Source organism: Podarcis liolepis, assembly GCF_965112155.1.
Source record: "Podarcis liolepis genome assembly, chromosome: 1".
Classification (NCBI taxonomy): Eukaryota; Metazoa; Chordata; class Lepidosauria; order Squamata; family Lacertidae; genus Podarcis; species Podarcis liolepis.
Genome location: NC_139554.1, coordinates 36,106,170 through 36,130,262, shown reverse-complemented (window position 1 = coordinate 36,130,262; position 24,093 = coordinate 36,106,170). Strand labels below are relative to the sequence as shown.

Here is a 24,093-nt window from a genome sequence, read left to right as displayed (position 1 = left end):
CCAGAGATTAAACCTGGAAACTTCCACAAGCAAGGTGGATGCACTGCGACTGAGCTATGTCCATCTCCTATTACCTGCAACTTGGCCCTTTTTAGTTGGAGATACCAGGGATCAAAGCTGCATGCAAAATGTCTCCCACTGTAGTCCTCACCCCAATTTTAAAAACAATACTTCAGTTTCTTTGGGATCCTTACATCTGGTCTTGTGTAATGGCAAGTTTCCAACGCTGTAACTTTTTTTGGAAATCACTTATGGGAGAAAGGGGCTATAAATCCTTCCCCCCCCCCCTCTAAAATTTGAACCATCTGTGAGATTAAGTAGTGGAGATTTTATTTCTGCCACTTCCTTCCTCCCTCCCTCTGTCTCTTTTACTAAAGTATCAACTCTGCTCTGTCAATCCACATTGATCGTTACTGTGCGAATGTAATCCAAAAACAAATGATTGTTAACAATATATGTAAAAGAAAAAGGACCAAAAACATCTGGAACAATTTACACTGCTTGTTACCAAGCTGATGATGAGTTACCACATAAACATCTAAGTCACAAAAGGATTATTCAATTATATTTGTGGCTGCACTAGCAGCACAAACATTTCATCCAAGAGAATTAGTGTCATCTATGCTCCAAAAATGAGCAGTTCTTCTGAAAACTTTAGTAGAGCCAAGAAAAGCTTTTTGTGTTGAGTGGCTGACAGTGATGGAAAAACACGTACAAGAGATTAAGGCAGGGCAGAGTTTAAACTGAAAATAGCACTCCTAGATTTAGTTAAATTGTATATCTGACATGCAGCCAGTGGATATGGTCACTTTGCTTGTGGTGGGAAAAATACAGAACAAAAAAACCCAGAACAGGTGCTTGGAAACAGTTTATTGAAGTGAGTCCAATGCGTTTTGACTGTAAATCTCTCTTCCGGGGCAGCTGTGAAGACATCCATTTAAACAGTAATTCACAACTAAGCACAAAAATATCTCCCATGGCAATAAAACATGATAATCTGCATCTTATTTTACCTTCATGTTTTTTACAGTTTCTTCTGAAGGACACATATCCAAATGCATTGGGCAAATGAATGCAACAGAACCCCGGGGGGGGGGGGATGAAATCTGCTTTGGAAAGAGAGGATTTAGAGTGGGGACAATTGTGGAGGTGGGGTTGGCGGGCGGCAGCGTGTACTTAAGCCTGAGCATACCTGCTTTTTTCCACTCCAATTCATCACATCACAAGAAGAGAGTGATACGACTCTCACCAGACCCTTCCCCCCTGCAGCAACCCAGCTGCTTTTTCCTGTGAGAGGTTCTATTCACCTGTTTACAAGAGGAAACTTGTGTTTGGAAACCCAAGGGGTAAAAAGTAATTGAAGCGTTTGTGTCAGGCAGGCAGAGGGTCAAGCATTTCTCTCTCTGTTCTTCCCTCCAAATAATCAATCATCTGCTTCCCTCTGTCAACAAAATGCTCTGATCTCCTTCCAGCTCCTGCAAGGTGGGGGTTTGGGGAATCAAGCTGATCATTCAGGCTTTTTGAGAGTGGACCTTAGATATGGTTGCTTCAATAATAATAATAATAATAATAATAATAATTTATTATTTATACCCCGCCCATCTGGCTGGGTTTCCCCAGCCATTCCAAAAGAATATTAAAATACTGTGATACATCAAACATTAAAAGCTTCCCTAAACAGGGCTGCCTTCAGATGTCTTCTAAAAGTCTGGTAGTTGTTGTTCTCTTTGACATCTGGTGGGAGGGTGTTCCACAGGGAGGGCGCCACTACCGAGAAGGCCGTCTGCCTGGTTCCCTGTAACTTGGCTTCTCGCATTGAGGGAACCGCCAGAAGGCCCTCGGTGCTGGACCTCAGTGTCCGGGTAGAACAATGGAGGTGGAGACGCTCCTTCAGGTATACTGGATTCATAGCTATCAAGTCAAGAAGCTCATGTCCCCAAAGAAGAGATATGCTACGGGTTTCGGTTGTGGGGCAGGGGTTGCTGGAGAGAGAGACACATCAGCCGCCTTTCAAACAAGAAGAAAAGCAGATATAGGAAGAGAAGCTTAAACATGCTGACTTGGAAAAAGGGTTGCTACACAGCCTACACAACTTCCAGCAGCTCAGAACTTTGTTCTGTGCAATCAGAATGTGTTTGGTATCCAAACACGCCTAAAAATGTAAAAAGAAAAGAAAACAATTATCTATTTTAAATTGTATTTAGAATCTAGATAAAGTTAAATGTGCGGTACAAGTTTATAAAATAAAAAATATGGCATCTATGGCTCCATTTTCATAGACCTCAGTGACATTTTCCGCAGTGCTGTTGTCTGCTCAGTTGTCTTTGTTTCAATGCTTTGGAAGGAAGACAAGAAGGTCTGTGGTCTACTTCCATCCACTGGTAGAGCATGCAAATGTAGAAGATTCTGACTGGGCTTAAAAGAGTCGATTTTCTTCTAACATAAATTTGTAAGGCACAGAGAAAGGAGCAGGGTGGAGATACAGAAGATGTGCTCAGACATCCCATTACCCTATTACTTCCCACTGTGCCTATAACACACATGGGACACAGGAGAAACTAGGACAACCATTAAGCACTTTTGAGATTCTTTACAAGCAGGCCCTACATGCAGCTAGATCATGCCTGAAGTGTTTTCACAAGTGATTTTATGGTTGACACCTGATGCATTCTTACTGTAGAGTAATTGCCATTGAACCCAATGGGATTGATTGAGTTATTAATATGTGTGCTGCTTAGAAAGTGAAAGAAAACTGTGCATACCTTTTAATCAACGCGTGTTTCCGCCTCTAATTTACAAACCTGGAAAATGTCATCACTGATTAAGTGATGCTTGTGGAAATTGCCAAAGATTGTTCTGAGATAGTGTGCAGTCATATTTGAGGACTGCAGCTATCTTTGTTAAGGAAGCAGTAATTTACTTGGGTCTAGGAGCACCAGTGGGTCTGAATCTGACTCTATATTGGAGAAGAAACTAACAGAAACAGATGTAGTAAAATCAGTTTTGAAAAGATTCATAGATTAAATAATGCCACTCAGACTCCAAAGCATTAATTTTAGCACTGTTACATTATGACCTTGTTCTGTTTGTTTGTTTGTTTGTTTGTTTGTTTGTTTGTTTTTTAAATAGTGAGCATCCAAAAACAGAATTTTACCTGAAAAATTTCACTGCATCAAAAGATGTATTATTTGCCATAAAAGAGATAGGTTTCAAAGGAGGCAATTCCAATACAGGTAAGTACAAGCCCAGGCCAGCAAAAGATAAAAAATAGTATTTTCAAATAATGATATACTGTATTTGAGAGGAATTCAATGTAGCGCTAAGGAGATGGCTCTGTCAGCGCATTTCTGGTTGTCTGATGGAACAATCTCCCCCCTCCGCCCATTGCATGCCTATGAGACCCCTGAACGAATTTTGGAGGGCAGGAAGAGGAGAGAGAGGAAAGGCCCATTGCATGAGCAGAAGTCATTGTGCAAGCTCCCACTGGTAGCACCATGCAGTTGAATCTGGCCCTTTATCTAAACTAAAGCCATTCAAGCTATTTGCACTTAGAAATGCAGCCTTCTGAAATAGCAACCAAAGTGATTGACAGCCTCGAACAACATATGCTAGATGAGAGGTGAGGGACCTCAGGCCTGGGGGCCAAATGATGGGAGTCCAACAACATCTGGAGAGCCACAGGTTCCTCACCCCCGATATAGAGAATCACTACTAAATCTCTTCTGGAACTGTTTCCACTTGTATCTATAATTCCTGTGTGTGATCCCTGCAGAAAAGCATAGGGCTGGATTCAGCTAACTTGTCCCACTAGCTCAAGGACTTCCGTGAGCACAATGGAACTTTTCTCCCTCTCTTTCTGCAGCCCCCCCGAACCAAATTGGTGGGGAAGGGGGGCAAGAGAACCCCCAAAATTGCTTGTGGGGTGAAGAGAGGGGAAATCATTCAGTCAAACAGAAATACATGTGCTGATGGATCGTTTGTAAAAGCACAGTGTTGATAATTTGTCATTTAAAAATAATGTATTGATAACTCTCATGTCTCTTCTGCTATGATTTTGTAATACCAAAACATTTGTGACCCACCCCTGTCATCAAATTTCCTTTAAAAGAATTCACACTGTCTTTGATATATGGCTCTTAAAACTGAACACAGGTTGCAGTGGCCCTTTGTCTGAAAAGGGCTAGCCACCCCCCCCCCCCGCCCCTGGCATGTAGGATGGCTGCCTTACTGCCACACTGCTTGAAATTAGGTTTTACAGATTCTCTATTTACTGTTCATAAGTCCCTGGTCTGTGAAGTCTGTGTTTTAGATATCTGAACAGAATGAGTTGTGCTTTCAAAAGTAGCTAAAATTGACAATTAAATCATTTTTCTTTTCTCTCCCCCTACTGCTGCCTTATCAGGAAAAGCATTGAAACACACAGCACAAAGATTCTTTACTGCTGAAAATGGGGTACGCAAAGGCATTCCTAAAGTCATCGTGGTTTTCATAGATGGCTGGCCATCAGACAATCTGGAAGAAGCTGGAATAGTGGCCAGAGAATTTGGTATTAATGTATTCATTGTGTCCATTGCAAAGCCCACACCCGAAGAGCTTGGGATGGTTCAAGACATTGGCTTTGTTGAGAAGGTGAGAACAGAACTTCCTAAATTTCCCGCCTCTGGGTGGGGCTTCAATAGATTTTGGACAAGATCCCCAACTGAAAAATCGGCAGGTTGTAATCCATGCTTTTGCTAAGGTAGCGTTATATAAGAAAGACAATGTCAACTAAAAGCTCTTGAGAGTTGAGAAGTTTAGGGTAAAGTTCAGGAGATGATGCAGCTATGCTCTAGAAACAACCATTAGACATCACTCATGCTACAGGGATCGTTGTAATATACATAAGAAACATTCTACACAGCAATCTCAGTAACAATAAGTAAGCTTGCTAGGGGAAGGAAAGCATTTCCCAAGTAGTAAATATTATGGGCTATATCCAACTCAGAGTAGACTCATTGAAATGGCTGAGCCTAAGCTAGTTATGCCTATTAATTTGAATGACTTTGCTCCAAGTAGAATTTAAATTGGATACCGCCTTGATTTTGCTTGCCAGTGTAGCATCACTAGGTTGGGCATACTTGTGTCTCTAGTGGATGAAGGCAGGAGTAGCTTTTACAGGAAATAGTCTGGTCCCTCTTCAGTTTTTTGCTTAATATCACGTTCTCCTTTGGCTTCGCTTACTCTTTCATCTTGGTTTAGCAATTTTATTCTTCTGTTATTCCACTCTTTTTACTGTTATTTCTCTGCATAAATACACACACACATACACATATACATGCACACAAAGATTAGAATCCATGGCCTCGCTTTTGAGAGGGGGACAAGAGCAGCTCGCCCCGGCCGCCAGGGTTTGCTGCTCATCTACAATTGTTTTCTTTCCTTGTTGGTGCGAAGCAGTGGACGCTTCCCCCACCACAACCAGTCTAGGGAGCATTGGCTGGTCCTCCATAATGGTGATCACAGTACACTGAGATCTACCACCCCACAGGCTTTAATCAGCCCTTACGAAGGCAGCATCAGCTGGGTTGGATTCTTGGAGACAAGTCCGGTCAGCACTAGTAATAATAATAATAATAATAAATTTTATTTATATCCCGCCCTCCCCAGCCGAAGCCGGGCTCAGGGCGGCTAACAACAATAAAACAGTATAAAAGTATAACATAAACAACACTCTAAAATCATTCATTGTAAAATTAATTAATTCAGGCCACTGGCAACCATTGGGCCAGAGCTCCGCGAAGATTGCCGAGGGAGGGAGTCAGGCTGTGCCCTGGCCAAAGGCCTGGCGGAACAACTCTGTCTTGCAGGCCCTGCGGAAAGATGTCAAGTCCCGCAGGGCCCTGGTACTGACCGTTCCCTCCCCACAATCTGCATTTACCAGGCAACGTGGAGGGGCTTTCTTAAATGGGCTGGGCACAAGCAAGGTTCAGTGGAAACCACATCCATCCCTGACTTACTAGCATTCCTACGGGAAGGTGCTTGACAAAGGTTCGAACCTAATATCAAAACAACAACAACAACAACAACAAGCAGTGGCCATTTCTTCTATTCCGGCATGGCTGGATAGCCCTGCTCTGACCTTCAGGTAGGCACTATGGTACTATTCCGTTTGTCAGTGTAGCATCACTGGGTTGGGATGTACAAAAGCTTACCCAACTAGGGTGGGTCCCAACTGTAACAAGTTATTACTATGGGAGAGCCTGCTGCCGCCCACCCCCTGCCAAATGCCACTTCAGAGGAAGCAAAGGTGCCTGGTGAACGTGCTCAGGGACATCCAGGTTGCTGCTCTGCATATTTCTAACATTGTCACCAATAGGACATTGATCTCAGAGATTCTCTGGGCTGAGGTGATGGCCACCAGGAACAGGACTTTAAAAGAGAGGATCTTCAACAGTACTTGTTTCAGTGGCTCAAAAGGTGGACATTGGAGAGCTGAGAACGCTGTGTGAAGATCCCAGAAAGGAAAATGATGAACAACGGGATTATAACGGAGGAAGAGGTTTGCTAGCGGGATTTGCTTGTTCAGTGTAGCATCACTGGGGCCACACCCTGCAACACCTTTTCCCATCTCTGTTTGCACAGTTGGCTTCCAGGTAATGGTTTGTTGTTGGAAATAGGTTAACAGTATCCTGATCTTCAGTTCCCCACTGTTCATGCTCAGTGAGTATGCAAAACTGAAGAGGGGACAGACTATTTTTTGTAAAAGCTCCTCCTGCCTTTGTCTACTAGAGTTGCAAGTAAGCCCAACACAGTGATGCAACACTGGGCAAGCAAATCTACCCTTCAGGTAGGTACAATGGTTCTTTCTGTTGAAGTCTAGGAAAATATGCCCTTTTTAAAATAGACAGTCTCAAGGGAAGATATAAGCACCATGCATCACAAACAAACATTTAATGCAGTACCTCCCCCCACCAAAAGAATACATCAGAGAGTTATAGGTAAGTAGTTAACATCCACTTATTCAATAGAAGAGCCAAAATCCATAGCTTTTCTGTTTCGTTTTTTAAACAGGCTGTTTGTCAAAATAATGGCTTCTTCTCCTACAACATACCCACTTGGTTTGGTACTACAAAATATGTGAAGCCACTTGTTCAAAAACTCTGTGCTCATGAACAAATGTTGTGCAGCAAGACATGCTACAACTCAGTCAACATAGCTTTCCTGATAGATGGCTCCAGCAGCGTTGGAGATAGCAACTTCCGCCTCATGCTTGAATTTATCAGCAATGTTGCCAAATCATTTGAGATCACAGATATTGGTGCCAAAATTGCAGCAGTTCAGTTCACCTACGACCAGCGCACTGAGTTCAGCTTTACAGACTACGTCACAAAAGAGAGGGTTCTTTCTGCCGTCCGAGGAATCCGTTACATGAGTGGTGGCACAGCTACTGGAGAGGCCATTACCTATACAACCAGAAATGTTTTTGGACCTGTGAGAGATGGGGCCAACAAAAATTTCCTGGTGATTTTGACTGATGGCCAGTCTTATGATGATGTCCGAGGACCCGCTGTTTCTGCTCACAAAGCAGGTAAAATGATTGTCACTGTCTGTGCTCATACAAGTTACGTCTGGTGTGGGGAGTGTGGCTGCTTTTGAAGCTAATGATCTGAACAGCTGTGAAAGATAATTCATAGTTGTTAATTTCTATGTGTATTAGAATTCATTGGGTGGTATCTGACCAGGTCATACTTGGTGGACTGAAGCTAGTCTTGATTAACAACTCTACAGATGTCAGTGGGTCTACTCTGACTATGATTTAGTCAGATACCATCCATTACTTTGGGATACCCATCCTGGGTTTAACAGAGATTCCCACTACGTTCTGGACCAACTTGCCTCATTACATGTTCTGACACAACAATCATAAGGGGTTGTATCCAAAGCAGCACTAAGTCATGGTCCCGTTGGCACACAAATTTCTGCTTTCACAATGTAACTTTTGCCCTCTCCTCCTCCATGCGCTCCCTAAGTATGTTCTCGGTGTCCCTCAACCCTCGAGAGCAGATATGGGGAAGGTGTGGGGCACATGGAGGGGCAGGAGAATGGGCAAAGACTCATTGTACAAGCAGAAATCCTTGCACTAAAGAGACATGTTGTTTGGATACTACCCATAGACGAATCAAGAACCCAAAATACATATCGTGTGTGCTATGGGATCATTCTGCAAGCCATCTTACAAAACCCACTCTCTGTATTCCTGTGAAATTGAAGCAGCACTTACACACAGCAATGGGCAGGTCCTATAACCTTTTTATAGCTATGAAATAGGATAATGACACAGGCCTCACTTTTTAAATTTTTTTTAAGGAAGACTCAATAAACCATTGTCATGTCTGCTTGAGGCTTAAACCAGCCTTTCTTTTTTGCAGGTATTACCACCTTCTCCATTGGCATTGCTTGGGCACCACTGGAAGACTTAAAAGATATGGCATCTGAACCAAGGGAGACACACACCTTTTTCACAAGAGAGTTTATGGGACTGGAGCAGCTTGTTCCTGATGTTGTTAGAGGCATTTGCAGAGATTTCTTGGACTCCAAACAGTAAATGGAAGGCTGCAGGAGATGACTCTAAATCACGTCAGGAATGCCAAGGAGGTCTCTCTAGGGTATAGATGTTCTGTTATTCTAGGACACAAAGGGCTACTCTTCTGCTTTCTTTAGGCAGATCTTGTACGGAAGTCAGTGGAAGTTTTGTTTGAATAATCAGTAAGCGGAGAAGTTAGCCCAAAGCTGCCATTACATATGTATATTTAATATTTCTCAGTTAAAGTTTAAAGTGATGCAGATCTTATAGTTAAGGTTACTTGATATTCATGTTATGTATATAGAGAAAATACACAGCTGATCCTGGGATTAAATGCTGAATATAATCTCAGATACATTCTATCAAGTGTAAAAAAGATTGCTTTAGAATACTATCAACTGTGGTGAAAGGAATATTTTGCTGAGTACATAGCTATCAGCGCTGCATTTGCATAGCAGACTAGTGCTTAGAACATCTTGTATGCATCCTGATAAACAGTTCATGTAGAGCAATTAGTTTCTTAAAAAATTATTTGACTACTCCAAAGCACAAATAAAAGCGGTTTAAAATCTGGCTAAGTTTGGATTTAAAACAAAACAAAAACAACATATACATACAAACCTTGGTCATGTGCATCTCCAAAGATTTGGTACTGTATGAATAATTACTTGCTTAAAAAAAATAAAAAGTATTGAGTTCTCACTTCCTTAATTGCCTGGAATGCAATGAAACTATTAAGAAGAAAAACTTTCAGCTTTTATCTGAATTAATTCAATTGTTGTCAGTGGGACTGAATTCATTTAAATCCAGTTATGCCAGATTAAAAGACCCATGAACTGGGCTGTAAACTGCCTACCCACCATCAACTGCAGAACTGTTTGCCCCGCAACAAGTTGTTTTGTTTGTAAACATTATAAGCAATTATGAAAGGTACAGAAGGGATCATATTTAACTGGCTTTTAGTCATAATTTATGATTGTCAATATATTACATAAATATAAGTGGCAACAATGCCTAGTATTTTTCTACTTTATTACCTAGATATTTCAACATAGGTGGTGTTGTTTTTAGCATGTGGGAGGGGAAAATATGCACTTTTCTCAGATTACTATTTTATTCATAGCTTTAAAACTGTTTGATATGGAAAATACACATACCTTACATGACAGCTGTTCTCCACACTATGGTTTGTTTGTTTTTTTATAAGACTCCCAATAGTATGCTATAATTCAATAAAGCAATAACAAAGAATGCAGCTGTTTGTATCATTAACTGTGGAATTATCACAAGAAAACAAAAATAATTATTGTATACTGTTTGGGGAAATGATGAATTGTAGCAAGTGGTATAATGTAAGGCAAGGGTATGTCATCAGTCTCAACCTACCCCATGGTAACTGTTTGCAGGGGGTACGGTGGTGGAATCATATGCTGGGTCTGAATGGTTCAGGTGATGAGGTGAGAGCAGGTATGAGGCTTGCTTCTAAAACTGAACTCCTTTGTCAGGAGGGCCACCTTTATATTATTTCAGATGAAATACCTGCCACTTACACCTTGTATGTTGAAGCAACCAACTTTCCTACTGCTAACGTCTCATTTTTAAATATTCCCTTATTCACCAATTAGTAGACAAGGGCTGCCTTCGGCTATAGGACAAATGTACCAGAAGTCTTCCAATTTAAAAGCCAAACAAATATATTGGGTGAAATCCAGCATTGCGTGAGTGAAATTCCACTTGCACAAGGGGGCTTCTTTCTTTCTTTCCTCCTGTAAAGTCCCCTAACTGCTTGGGTACATGGAAGGCGTGAGCAGAAGTACATCCAAACAGCACTGGCTGCCCGCATTAATTTTGTTGAAACTTACTTATGACATCAGATTAGGTTTATTAGTGAGTTAGATGTTAAATACGTGAATATTTGCTTTAAGGGTTACTTTAAAGAGGGATAAATTTCATTGCACTCATTCTCTTTCTTTTTGGAAGCCAATAGCCAGTTGCTATTATCTTCTCCCCAGTTAATACATTCGCTTTACAGAAGACTTGATCCAAAGTCTTCATCTGGCCAGGAACTCACTGCTACTTGTAGACACCTGACAGTCTGCCTTCAGCTCTTCTAGAGGACTGCTGCTGAAGTCTTCCTCTTCCTACAGATCAACTCAGCTTCTGTCTCAGCCCTGGTGTCTTCACTTCCTCCTTAGACAGCCACAGCCTCATGCCACTAGGACCTTTCAGCTCTTATTTCTGTTTCTGCTTCTTCCTCTAGCTGCTTCTTCAGTCCCTAACTCCAGACTCCCACAGTGCTAGGTCTGCCTTTTTAGTCTCTTCAGCCAGAACTCTTTAACCAATGAAAAGTTAGGCTCTTGACAAACCAAAGAGAATGTCCACTTTAGGACCTATCACAGCCTAACTTTTTTATTCCATGTGCTAATGTTCACTGACACAATAGAAAACTTCACATGGTAGTCTCACCTATTTAGTAACTTTATCTACATTTTTCTTGGCAGACTGCCACCTATATGACACCTGGGAGATGAAATCTGCCAACCTCTCTGTCCTCATTTAGTTAACTATTCACAAACGGAGCAGTTAATACTATATTAATACTATGCACACTGGTTCAATTTGCACAGCTCAGAGACTTTAGCTCTTCTTAGTGCAGAATCTAATTCATTTGTACTTATTAGTGCAAATCACACACAACCCAGCCAACCATCTTATTGGATTCCACAAAAGAGAAACCCAAGGAAGGAAATGACACTCTTAAAAAGCATTTTAGCAGTTGAGGAAAGTTCCAAGCTTTTAAATGGTTTGTGAGAACAGAAGGTACAGTATCAAACTTTATTTCAGTCACAGACCAGCATAAGATAAAACATACAGATAAACTGAACACACGAGACTTAAAACAGGTAAGGGATAAAAAGTAATAATATATGGTGGTTTTATTCTACATACTTAAAAAGACAGAAACTAGGACAAACGGTTAAAAGTGACTGAGGGAGTGTGAAGGAGCACAGGTCTTGCATTTTGGGCCTAGTTCGTTGCGCAAACCATCCTTTGACAAATATCCACCATGGCAGCACAAAATCTAGCAACCAAGTATGTAACATCTGGGATTTCATCTTGAAGTAGCAGGCAGGTATAAAGTTGTTCTGTGCAACCTGATAATTTTTGTAGTATAGGTAAGATGAACCTGGCTTGTATATCTGTATAGCATTGGCAGTGAGAACAGAGGCATTGGACTATGGAGCTACAACTAAAACTAAGCTGGAAATGCTTTATGAACAGTTTGCCCATGTTCAGTTTAGTAAAACATTCTTTATGCCTGAGGATTGGGGAGAATCTATGGGAAAGTCATATCAGTGCTCCATGGCTCTATTTCCTCCACTGAAACCTTAGCTGCTGCTGAGCCATAAGACCAACATTAAAGAGGCCACAGCTGTCCACAGAAACAATTCAGGGGTGGGAAGGTCTATAGTGTGTAACCAGAGATTGTTCAACTTGACTATTTGCAGTCTTTCTACAACTGAGCCCCGCACATCATTATGTGGTACTGAAGAGAAGCAACAAGAAACAATGGTGGACTGTGCCTGTTGGTGATTTTCTGTATTGTATGGAATTAAGCATTTCAGAACTAACTTCTAACAAATACTAGGACGATACATATATAAACTTAATATGTGTACGCATCTGTGTGTCTTCAACAGGAAGGATATGTCCACGTTCCCCATTTTTAATACAATTTCAAAGAAAAGCAGTTTGTTTGGCAATGTTTATTAAAGAGTCACATTTCATTTAAGCCTTAGAATGCAGCACTCCGGAAAAGCTGCCAGGAACAATGTTTGACTTAAGAAAAGGCAATTATGAAACTAATTCCAATATAATTAATTCCAATATAATAAAATAAAAACCACTCTTGCCTATTAGTTAATGCTTTAAATTGGTGGAAAAAACCAAGAGTGCAAATCAGCAGAAGAGTTTTCAAAAACCTCTACACACAGACACATTTTGAAACCACACTTTGAGCTCTATGGTCAAAGGTGGGGTTTCCTTTTTTATTTACAGTATAAATTTAATGCATCAGGATTTCAAACAATGGTGCTGCTTTTTCTCTAATCTGGTTCTATGCAATATATGCTTACATTACTTTGTCAAGGGTACATTACCATCTTGTTTTGCTCCAGTTCAATCTGAGAAATACATTCTCTCTGCTAATCTAATTGTAAAACATGGAAACACAAGATACCATCCATTATAAGAACATTTTCCATGTCCCAATGATGTGCTCAGCAACTAATTCAAGAAACATGCTGCCACCCATTCTTAGTTTGTATTGTGCCATTTTTCTCTTTAGAGAATGGGTCCATTTGTAGAAACAATTTATGGAAGAAAGGTACTATGAACTGCTTTGCCATGAACAGTTACAGAAACAATCATCTTATGATTTTGGGGGCGAAATAGGCATGGAAAAACCACTCAAAATCTGTGTTTTAAGAATCTAGTCTGTCATTAAATGGAAAGTTTTACACTCCAAAATGTGCTACTTAATATCATCTACCTTTTAGAGTAAAGGCACAATGATTTCATTAATTGTAGATGATAAAGAATAAACACAAGATTCCTTTAAGATTGTAAAATCAAATATTGTAAAATCGTCTGCCTCAGTGAACTCAGTGGGACTTACTTCTGAGCAGGCATGTGAAGAATTGAACTGATTTGGTTTCAAATTTGACTCTAATGCCATTGCTTGACAATATTCTCATTTAAAAAAATACAAGCTGCCCTGCCATTGTGTTTCCCATTTTTAAAATACAAATCACTATTTGTTCTTGAAACTGGTTCTTATAAGGGAGTGGCACAGTTGAAACTGTTGATAAATATTACAAGTCTTCAAAGCAATGCAGTTTATTAAAATGTGCAAAGCAAGTTTTGTTAAAATTTAAACCTTCCTTTCCTAATTACTTGAAGAATAAAACGACACTTAAAACTCTGCAACACAAAATATAACCAACAGTAACATACAGGTACACCATTTAGTATTTATTATATGCATTTTATATACATTATTTTTTTAAACAGCTGTACTTTTGCTATGTTGTACAATCTTAAAAATTTGCTGATTCATAGTTTGTAAAACAGAAAACTTACAAAACTCATCAAAACTTGCAAACTGATCAGAAAGATTTTTGTGGAAGACTAGAAAAAATACTTTATTGTCTTAATCATGCAGTTACACAAACAAAATCTTTTTGTTACACCATAAACTGAAGCACATCCGAAAAAAACAAATCAAAGCAGAGAATAACTATTCCAAACACAGCCAATTTCTGACTCTTGATTCAACTACTTTTGCATTCTATTTGAACCGCAAATAAAAACATTTTCACTCCAAAAGTTCTGAAATGACTTCCTGGAATCAACTTTACTCCAGACACTTAACTGGAAAAAGTCTGTCTAACTTTTAAAACTATTACATGTCCCATTTTTAATCTATTTTAGACTGTTCGAAGAGTGCCATAATAGATATACAGGGCCCCTTGATACGCTACATAAAAAGAATATAAAGACCAACAAAAATGAAATAAATAATAGGCCATTAGCCAGATGGGTAATCCTTGATAAATAATCTCGTAAATACAGTTAAGATGTACAAAATATCACATAGTGATAGGATGCCAAGATTAATTTTAAAAGTTCATTGGGAGGGCTGGGGGTACTTAGTTCCTTTGTGTTTCGCTTACACAATTCTTTACAGTCCTTTAGGAAGCCAGTTATGCAATGATGATGAATTAGCATCCTGATGAAAGGACTTAGTTGAGCTTCATTAGATAACAAAGGAAACGGTATTGTTACAGGGCAGCGGGCCAGCAAGATCTCTGTGGTTTCGGGTCCTATAATGCAGAAAAAACATCATCCATACAATCTTGAGCACTGTTGTGACAGGCTAAATATATAAAAGACATATAAAAACTAGAATTTTATCCAAATATTTTGTGCAACTAATGCTAAATATTTTAAGTTAATTCCTTTTTCTTTAAAGCAAAATAAAAGTTTAAAAGGGGAATCTGTGGCATTTGACTGATAAGTGAAGATACTAAGAGATGCAAAGAAAGCTACTCTTGGAGCTCACTCCCCCAACAAGAGCACCACATTCCTAACCCTAAGGCAGCACACAGAGTCCAAAATAAAAGTCTTTAATAAGATCCGACTCCACGTTCGTTTAAAGACACACCTAAATAACAGACAAACGCTCAGTCCATATCCAGTCAAGGCTACAAATACTGGTTTGCTTTTTTTTTTCCTTTCAAAAATACAGTAATTACAGTTAAATGAATCAGCCCAGCGTTATTCACGAGATCGTGATTTGACCAATTTAAATCTGCCCCAAACACACAGTCTCTGCTGAGGCTGGTCACATGTAGTGTCTCATCAGTAACCGTTTCAGTGATGGCAGTGACGCATTCCCTCTTTTCGTCCAGGCAAACCTGCTACATGAGATGCAGGTTTGCTTTGTTATGTCACACAAATACTTTGGCAAGGGCATCGGCTCCTGCACTGGCAATATATGCTTTTGATGGATGAAAAGCTACGTCATAAATGGATTCATCCAGCTTTTTCCTATGGGCTGTTATTTCTTGCACACACGTTTTGCTGTCCAAATTCCACAATCTAATAGAGCAGTCATGACCTGAATGAAGAGAAAAACAAGGGTCAGGATTTCAGACATAGCTAAATACACAACACAACAAGATCCGCTAGCAATACAGGAGACGTTGCTGATAACAACAACAACAACAACAATTTATACCCCGCCCACCTGGCTGGGTTTCCCCAGCCACTCTGGGCAGCTTCCAACAGAATATTAAAATGCAATAGACTTACTTCCAGACATCAAGTAGATTCCATTAGGGTCCACAGCTAAACTTGTGACAGCGTCCAAGTGAGCAACCATAGAGTGGATCATTTTACCTAACAGCAATTAAAGAACATGTAACGGTTACCAAGGATTCAACCTTAAGAAACAAAAATACTGCACTGTTGGATCAGAACAGGTTTCCATCCAGCTCAGCATTCTGTTTCCAATGGTGGCCTGCTAGGTGCTTCAAGGAAGGTCACAGAAAGGCATAAACATTTGCCCTTAAATCAGTAACAGTTTTAAAATGATTTATGTTAAAGGGATGGCATACGACTTTTAGAGTCTTCATTATCATAGTAATTTTGTTTCTGATTGCCAATTCTTTATGAATGCCACTTGAAGGCAAGTTGACACACTCGATTGAGAAGGTTAAACAGCTATTAATAGATTTGCAAAAAGCAAGAACAAACATAGGAAACACCAAGCCAATAACTTATTGAAAATAATTCCCAGTCACTGAAGCTGCACAAAGTACAGAATCCAGGACAGCTAGAACAGAATAATGGAGACAGGAATATGCTTCTCAATTTGGGGCAACAGACTAATCCCATCTGCAGCTCCTATTTCCTGATGCCAATTCTAGCTCCAGCTATTTCCCCGCTACAGCAGTGAAAGATAAAATACTTTTAACTTCAATCTTAAAGGAATAAACATAGGCCTGCCATCCCCCCGCTGCACCTCAGCCACTGTCTTGAGCTGCTGTGATCACAACATTCCAGTGGAGGATTTGGGAAACGGGATTAGGTGGGGAAGGCTGAAAGAAGACCCAAATGTCCCATACTAAAGGAGGGATGATTGACAGAGAGGAGAATCTATAGAACAAGCAGGAGCATAAGAAAAGTATCAGAGGAATTGGCAGGATGCTGACGAAAAGGAAGAAGGGCATTTTCATTTCCTTACCCGTTTTATTGTCAAAAAACTTGATGTGTCTATCTTCATGAGCTGTTATTGTTACAGGGAGTGTGGGGTGACTTACTACCCTGTTAATGTGATTGTTTGATTGTAAACCTGAGAACACAATAGAGATAACAATCAGAGGAGGAAGGAATCACAAAGAATTCAGTTAACATGTTTGGTGCATATCTATCTATCTATCTATCTATCTATCTATCTATCTAATCTCCACAAGTTATCCCTGTCACTCTAGCTTCTTATGGGAGTTTACATGTGTGTCAAAGGATGGATTCAAAGACAAACTGGCTCCAATTCAGGAAAAGTGGGGGCTGGGTTGTTGCTATGTGAACGAGCAACAGCAAGCCTCAGGCTCTCGTGTCCCCCTCCTTTGCACACAATCAGAAGAGACTGGACTCTTCCGCTTATAGCAAGACAAAATACGGTTTGCCAAGAAACTAGAAGTGGAAGCTTTTCATCTCCCCCACCCCAGAAAGAAATGGGAGGAAGAAAACTTGAGCCAGAGGACATACCATGACTACCCCTATCCACTGTCAGTGGAGTTTTGTGGAGTAGTTGAGCTACTGCCACCACATCTGCAGTTCAGTCATTTATGGCGAAGCAAAAGTTGGGAGGGCAGGACGATTGAGCCTGATCCCTGCAGAAGCTTCAGGCTGGAGCAGTGGTCAAGTTTCAAGTCAAACAATAATGGCTCAGTCCCGCTCTCTCAGAATGCCCCATTTCTGCTAAACTCCACTGGCCTTGAAACCCCTCTCTACGTACAGCAGAAGACCAGGGAGAGAGATGAGTAGAGGGAGGCCTCTGCTCAATCTAAACCATCCCCACCCACACAGACCAGTGTATATTATGGTTTGATTCTTTTGCAACTGAACTACCATTACTCTGACACAGAACTTCTAATAAACCATGCTTGCCAATGATTGCTTTAATCAAACTGATTATGGCCCTAGTTTTGGGGTGCTCATGTACTATTTTAGCAAAGATTTCTGGGGTATGGGCAATGAAGAAAAAGTGGATGAGCAGATGTGTAACACTGGCACTTGTACTACATGAAATGAACATTTTAAGAGGCAGCTTTCATTAGGCATCTCCTTACTTGAAGAGGTCTGGGTGAACATGTCAGCAAAAAGACATCAAGGACTTTTTATCTGGCAAGTGAAATGTGGTTTTTTAAAAAAATCTTGTTTGTCCTCGCCATTCTTCTTTGAAGCAGTTCATCCTAATTCCTCCATTTTACACATGGGGACTTGCTGATGGTAACTTTCAAGACCTCCCAGTAAGTTCACACAGTTGAGGCAGGATTTAAAACAAAGTTTCCCAGAACCAAATTCAACACCACCAGAGGAACTTAAAAATATTCCTGTTTACCAGGCATTTGATGGCAGAAAGATAGTGTTCCTGGCAACTGTGAAATTATTAGTTGTGAGGGTATGTGACTGTTCATACATTTTCAGAAGTTCTGAGATGCTTTCACATGTTTGAATATGTCTTAGATTATTTTTAATTGCATTGTTTTACTACACAGTCACCCTGGGCTCCTTTGAAAGGAAGGGAAGGGTAGAAATTAACAAATAATACGGTGGCAAGCAAATATCTGGTAAGAACAAAAACTGTGGCATCACTGAACTACTTCAGCTGAACCTCCCCAGGATTTCTGTACACATATTTCATTGATGTAAAATATCCGTTTGAAGAAAATTATTTTCCTATATTTATATTACACCTTGGCCTTGTAAGATTAAGTCCCTGCTGCAAAAGTGATAAAAAGAGCAGTAAAGAACCTCTTTTGCTTACCAGAATCAGTCTGTGATGAAAGCATTACCAGTGCCTGGGATGTTTCCAAATCATAGATGACGGTGTTGCCAGTGCTAAATGATGTCACCATATGAGCAGGATCACAACCTATAAAGTCAACTGATGTGGGTATTCCATACTCTGGAGCCGAAAGAAAAGAACGAACAATGAATCTGTTAAGAGAAATACTTCTACATACAATTTAAGTTTCTAAGATAATAATTTACTCAAAGATAAATATAATAATTAAAGTCAATGTACTGCTCTTTTTTTAAAAAAACAACTTCATACACCAAGCTACATTTATTTTAAAACAATTTATGTTGCTTCCAAGTATAACTGCCATCTGAAATAAAATGGCTTGGATTCAGGGATCATAATGTGATTTTATTGGTTTATTTGTTGTTAGCCAGCCAGAGCAATAGAAAATACAATGAAAGGAAATTATTTAAAATTTTCAATAAACAAACAAACCATTAAAAAAAACCCAGACAAAAACCAAAAGGACTTGGAGTTAAAGGAAACACAGGTGTCTAGACTATCATTACCCGCTGTTATGAACTTTAGATTTGCTTCTAGAAATACTGTTTCTTGGCTGGTGTGTGTGTGTGTGTGTGTGTGTGTGTGTGTGTGTGTGTTTACAAAAATATTTTCTTTTAAACTTGACCTTTGTTAACAGATAGAAAACCTCACAGCTCACCTCTATTTCCATTGTAAGTGCAAATGCAGGGCACTTTTTCTGGTGGATTCCATAATCTAATACTGCCATCTGCTGAGCAAGATAGTAAGTGATTCTTTATACCGCTATAAGCAAGACCCCAGACCGCATCCGTGTGAGCAATTAATGTGCCAGCTAGAACGTTTGGCTCTTTAGAAAAAAAAGAAAAACAAAATTAATTAGTCAATCTTTTGAGTATTTCTAACCAGCATCCCAAAAGATGTATGGGTTCTTATAATGCAAATCTGTGTGGATAATCTATCAATTTGTTGTGAGATTCCAAATTATATAGTCATAATAACTGATCTTATTTCTTCTCTCCACAGATGGCTTCAGGAAGCAGCACTGGATGAGTGCTACTCTGGTCCTACCTAGGCTTTTGAGCTATGCGATGCCACAGGGCACCAAACTGTCTCCAATGCTATTTAACTCCAATGGGAGTGGTCACTGGAGCAAAGTGTCATCAGTATGCTGATGATACCTGTCAGGGGTTTAGGAGCAGAGGCACGGGCAAGGGAGGAAACAGAGAGCGAAGGGGAGGAGGCAGAAGAAAAGATGAGTGATGACGACGACCCGAGATCTCCTAGTCTTTCCAGTGAATCAGAGGATTCACAGAAAGGAGCACCAGTGGCCAGGGCAAGGGGGGAGTCTAGGGGAGCACCCCAGGAAGATAGAGCCAGAGGGGACTCAGGGGGGAGCAGCTGGAAATCGGGACCAGCGTCACCGCCAGGAAGCAGGGAAGAGGAAGGGAGCCAGGGGGGAAGCGCTGGCAGCTCACCACAGGAGGGAGGGCATGAGTCAGGAGTGGCCACACCTCCATCGGGGAGCGAAGAAACGGTTAAGAGGAAAGTGGAAGGTTGGGCGCGCGCGCCAAGTTCAAATGCAGAGGAAGGCGGCGCAGTAAGCAGCCCCGAAAGGGAACCAGGTCCTAAAGCCCGGCGCAAGGAGGCAGGAGGGTCCGGGTCAGCGTCAGAAGAATCCCGGAAGGAAGAAGCCCCGGGGGGTAGAGGGACCCAGAGGAGGACAGTCAGGCGGAAAAGGTGGAGCAAGGCTAGGATATTAAGTTGGTGCACACGGGGCGGAGACTCAGACGGAGCTTCGCCGATCTAGCTACTAGACGTAGAGTTGCGCGCAGCAGCGTGAGAATGGAAACTGTAATTCAATAAAGGCTTTTACTTAATGATCGCTGGCTAGCGTGATCCTCTGTGAGCTAGGATCTTCAAGCAGCTCTGACAGTAAGCTCCGTCTCACGATTGTGGGCATCTACAGCCTCGAGGAGGGGAGAGAAACAGGTGCCTACTAGCGAGCTCACGAACGGCAGACGACATGACGGCTGAGCAGCAGATAGAGGAACTCAGAAAAGCAGTGGCACAACTGAATGCCGAGGCTCTCGCATCCAGGAAGAGAGAGGAGGAGGCAGCTGCCGCCTGCAGGGATCTCCAGGTCAGGTTAGACGTGCTGACAAAGCAGACACCCCGGCAGGAGGGAATTGGGTTGGCGAGACGGACAGGCGGGCTGGTCTCTCACTTCGATGGGAACCTGCAACAGTATCCCAACTTTAGAGCCGACGTACTGTGCGCACTGCAACTGCTGCATAAAGACTTTAGAGATGAGCAAGAGAGAGTGGGATTCATCATGTCCCATCTGCATGGGGATGCTAAAGCATGGCTACGCAATTTATGGAGAGATAAGGATCCGGCGCTCCAGAATGCAGATGCCTTTATTAAAGCGATGGATGGGTGTTTTTTATCAAGTATTGACGTGGATCTTGCACGGAAGGAGGTGCATGGGCTGAGACAAGGGAGGGCCAGCGTCAGGCAGTATCATGCCCGCTTTTTCGCCTTGGTCAGTGCCCTGGAATGGGACAGAGATTCGGCTCCTGTAAGAGACCTCTTTTGGGAGGGGCTGCACAACTCGATTAAAGATGAGATCGCGAGGGGGGAGAGACCCCGAACCACCCAGGAGGTCGTTCAGAGGGCACTGGCAGTGGGGGTGAGGCTGGAAGAACGTCCGTGGAGCAGGGACGAAGGGCGTGGAGGGCGCGAACCAGCCAGGGGCCCCTCCTTCCTTCCCAGGGAAGCAGCGCGGGCGCAATCCACGCCTCCGCCAGGAGGAGGAGCCGAACCTATGGAGGTTGGAGGTGCAAGGGCTCAGTCAGCAACCAGAGCCCTAGCACCGGCAGCAGTGAAAGCGAAGCCTCCTAGAGGGAACAGGAAGTGTTACGTCTGTGAGGAGCCAGGGCATATGGCAAAAGAGTGTCCCCAGAGGCTCCACAAGCTTACTGCAGCCTCGGCAATGGTGACTGCAGCAACGCAGCAAGGGGGACCACAGCAGGGAAACGACGCGGTCTGGCTGGAGGAAGAGGCCCTGGGGCCCAGCCAGACGTGTTAGTGACGCAGTCCCCAGAGGTTTTACAGCCCGTGAACCCCCTCCCGCCCAAACCAGTGGTGAGGCTCACCGCATCTCTCCAGCTGCCCAATGGAATCACCACTGACGTGCCCATCACAGTTGACTCGGGCAGCAACGCGGACTTTATAGGGCAGGACTTTGTCGACAAGCACGCTATACAGTTGCTGCCGGCCACACTGCCCCTGCAGGTTGTCACGGTGGATGGCAGGGAGTTGCTAGGGGGGCAAGTGGTGAAGCAGACGCCGCCCATGGCGATGCGACTTGGAAATCACAAAGAAATCATCAGCTTCAATGTCACTCAACTATCGGATACGCCCATTGTATTGGGAATGAGTTGGCTAGACAAGCACAGCCCAACGCTGGCTTGGTACCAGAGGCAGCTGATCTTCGGCTCTTCCTTTTGTGCTGAACACTGCATCGTGCCCCGGCAGGAAGGAGAGGAAGAGGAGTCACAGCTGCTGCTAGGCACGCTGCAAGCGATTCCCCACAAGTACGCAGAATTTTTGGAAGTTTTCTGCGAGAAGGAGGCAGACAGGCTACCCCCTCACAGACCATATGACTGCAAGATTGACCTGCTGCCGGGGGTGGCGCTGCCTAAGAGGAAACTGTATTCCATGTCAGAGGACGAGCTGCAGGAACTCAAACAGTTCATAGATCATAATTTGGAGCGCGGTTTCATCCGAGAGTCCAAGGCAGCGGGGGGCAGTCCAGTATTCTTTGTTAAAAAGCGAGACACGCCCCAAAAAAGACTGGTCGTGGACTATCGCATTTTAAACAATGGGACCAAGCCGTCGGACTTCCCCATGCCCCGAATCGACGACCTCCTGGCGAAGGTGCGGAAGGGGAAAGTGTTCACCAAGTTAGACCTGCGAGGGGCGTACAACCTCATTCGTATGCGGGAGGGAGATGAGTGGAAGACGGCCATGTTCACGCCACTGGGTACCTACGAATACAGAGTTATGCCCTTTGGATTGCAAAATGGCTCCCACGTTTTTCAAGCTTTCATGCATCACGTGTTGGCGGGACTTCTCTACAAGACGTGCGTCTGTTTCTTAGATGACATCCTGATCTTTTCGGAATCGCAGCAGGAGCATGACAGACACGTCAAGGAAGTGCTGACCAGACTAAAGCAACATAGGCTCTACGCCAAGCTGGAGAAGTGCCAATTTGACGTGACGGAGGTGGATTTTCTGGGCTACAAGTTGTCTGACAAGGGGCTCGCCATGGACAGCGCCAAGGTTCGCGCGGTATTGGATTGGAAGAGTCCACGCAACCGGAAGGAGGTCCAGAGGTTTGTCGGCTTTGCGAACTTCTATCGCAAGTTTATCAAGGGCTTCGCTATGCAGACAGCGGCCATCACAGACACGCTCAGCTCCAAGAAAAAGAAGTTCGTTTGGACAGAGGAGGCGGAGCAGTCCTTTCAGGCACTCAAGCGTCTCTTCGCGTCGGAAGAGCAGCTGCTTCACGTCAACCCCAGCAGGCCGATGAGGGTGGAGACAGACGCCTCGGACAGAGCCGTGGGGGCGGTCCTGCTGCAAAAGGACCAGCAGGGGGTGTGGCGACCGGCAACGTTTTACTCCAGGAAGCTCAGCAAGTCCGAGCAGAACTACACCATCTGGGACAGGGAGTTGCTGGCCATTCATGCAGCGTTCAAAGCGTGGAGGCACTTCCTGATCGGCGCCAAGCACACGGTGCAGGTTTGCACGGACCACAAGAATCTGGAGCACTGGCGCACGGCACAGTTCCTAAACCAGAGGCAGATACGTTGGGCTGAGTTTTTTGCGAACTTCGACTTCCGCATAGAGTATGTCCCGGGGGACACTAACATCATGGCGGACGCCCTCTCCCGTAAGCCACAGTATCTGGAGGACGCAACGCCAGCGGCCGCCATGCACATCTTCGCACCAACAGTATGGGCGTGCGCCGCGGCCACCGTGGACCTGGAGGCGGTGCGACGAGCGTTGCAGGATGACTCCTTCGCGCAAGCAAAGATGGCAGAGGTGCAAAGGGGCATGGCTGCGGCCGACGGTTTCCAGCTACGAGATGGATTGCTCATCCGTAAAGGGGCCATCTACGTGCCGGGAGACGACCTACGCGCCAAGGTGCTGCAGCAGCTGCACGACGCGCCCACGGCCGGGCACTTTGGCAAGGAGAAGACGGTGGAATTAGTAGCCAGGGATTTCTGGTGGCCTGGAATGAGAGGGGAGGTCGCAGACTACGTGGCGAGGTGTGACACCTGCCAGAGGGCCAAACCCGTGCACAAACCGCCGGCCGGACTGTTGGAACCGCTGCAAACTCCGGTCGAACCTTGGGAAAGGGTGGCCCTGGACTTTGTCACGGATCTGCCCAGCTCGAGGGGCAAGACGGCAGTGCTGGTGGTGGTGGACCTGTTTTCCAAGATGGCGCATTTCATTCCGTGTGCTAAGGTGGCCACGGCGGAGCAAACCGCCAAACTGTTCATAGACCACGTGTTCAAGGTTCACGGTCTGCCACGGTCTATTCTGTCCGACCGGGGGCGGCAGTTCATCTCAAATTTCTGGCAGAAGCTGATGGGCTTCCTGAACGTCAAGATCAACCTGGCGTCGGCGAGACACCCGCAGACCAACGGGCAAGCGGAGCGGGTCAATGCCATCATGCAGCAGTACCTGAGATGTTATGCAAATCAACAGCCTGCGACGTGGGTGGATTACCTGCCGCTTGCCGAGTTCGCCTACAACAACACGAAGCACGTGTCCACGGGGGTCACGCCGTTCTTCGCCAACAACGGGAGGCACCCCAGAACCTTCC

General features: G+C 43.4%; 2 protein-coding genes across 7 annotated transcripts in view; one reads left to right on the top strand and one right to left on the bottom strand.

Moving 5' to 3' along the window:
- Window positions 1-9,818, top strand: part of COCH (cochlin) — a 31,676-nt gene extending 21,858 nt beyond the window's left edge. For both annotated transcript variants that reach the window (XM_083508529.1, XM_083508530.1), the window contains 4 exons: window positions 3,130-3,233; window positions 4,403-4,629; window positions 7,051-7,567; window positions 8,409-9,818. In XM_083508529.1, the coding sequence (XP_083364655.1) occupies window positions 3,130-3,233; window positions 4,403-4,629; window positions 7,051-7,567; window positions 8,409-8,584 (1,024 nt within the window). In that variant the 3' untranslated portion in view covers window positions 8,585-9,818. The remainder of the gene's footprint in view (window positions 1-3,129; window positions 3,234-4,402; window positions 4,630-7,050; window positions 7,568-8,408) is intronic.
- Window positions 9,819-13,576: 3,758 nt separating this feature from the next.
- The window catches only part of STRN3 (striatin 3), a 49,532-nt gene continuing 39,015 nt past the window's right edge, over window positions 13,577-24,093 (bottom strand). For all 5 annotated transcript variants that reach the window (XM_083507105.1, XM_083507107.1, XM_083507106.1 and 2 more), the window contains 5 exons: window positions 18,880-19,047; window positions 18,180-18,320; window positions 16,374-16,481; window positions 15,440-15,526; window positions 13,577-15,245 (listed from right to left, as the gene is read on the bottom strand). In XM_083507105.1, the coding sequence (XP_083363231.1) occupies window positions 15,076-15,245; window positions 15,440-15,526; window positions 16,374-16,481; window positions 18,180-18,320; window positions 18,880-19,047 (674 nt within the window). In that variant the 3' untranslated portion in view covers window positions 13,577-15,075. The remainder of the gene's footprint in view (window positions 15,246-15,439; window positions 15,527-16,373; window positions 16,482-18,179; window positions 18,321-18,879; window positions 19,048-24,093) is intronic.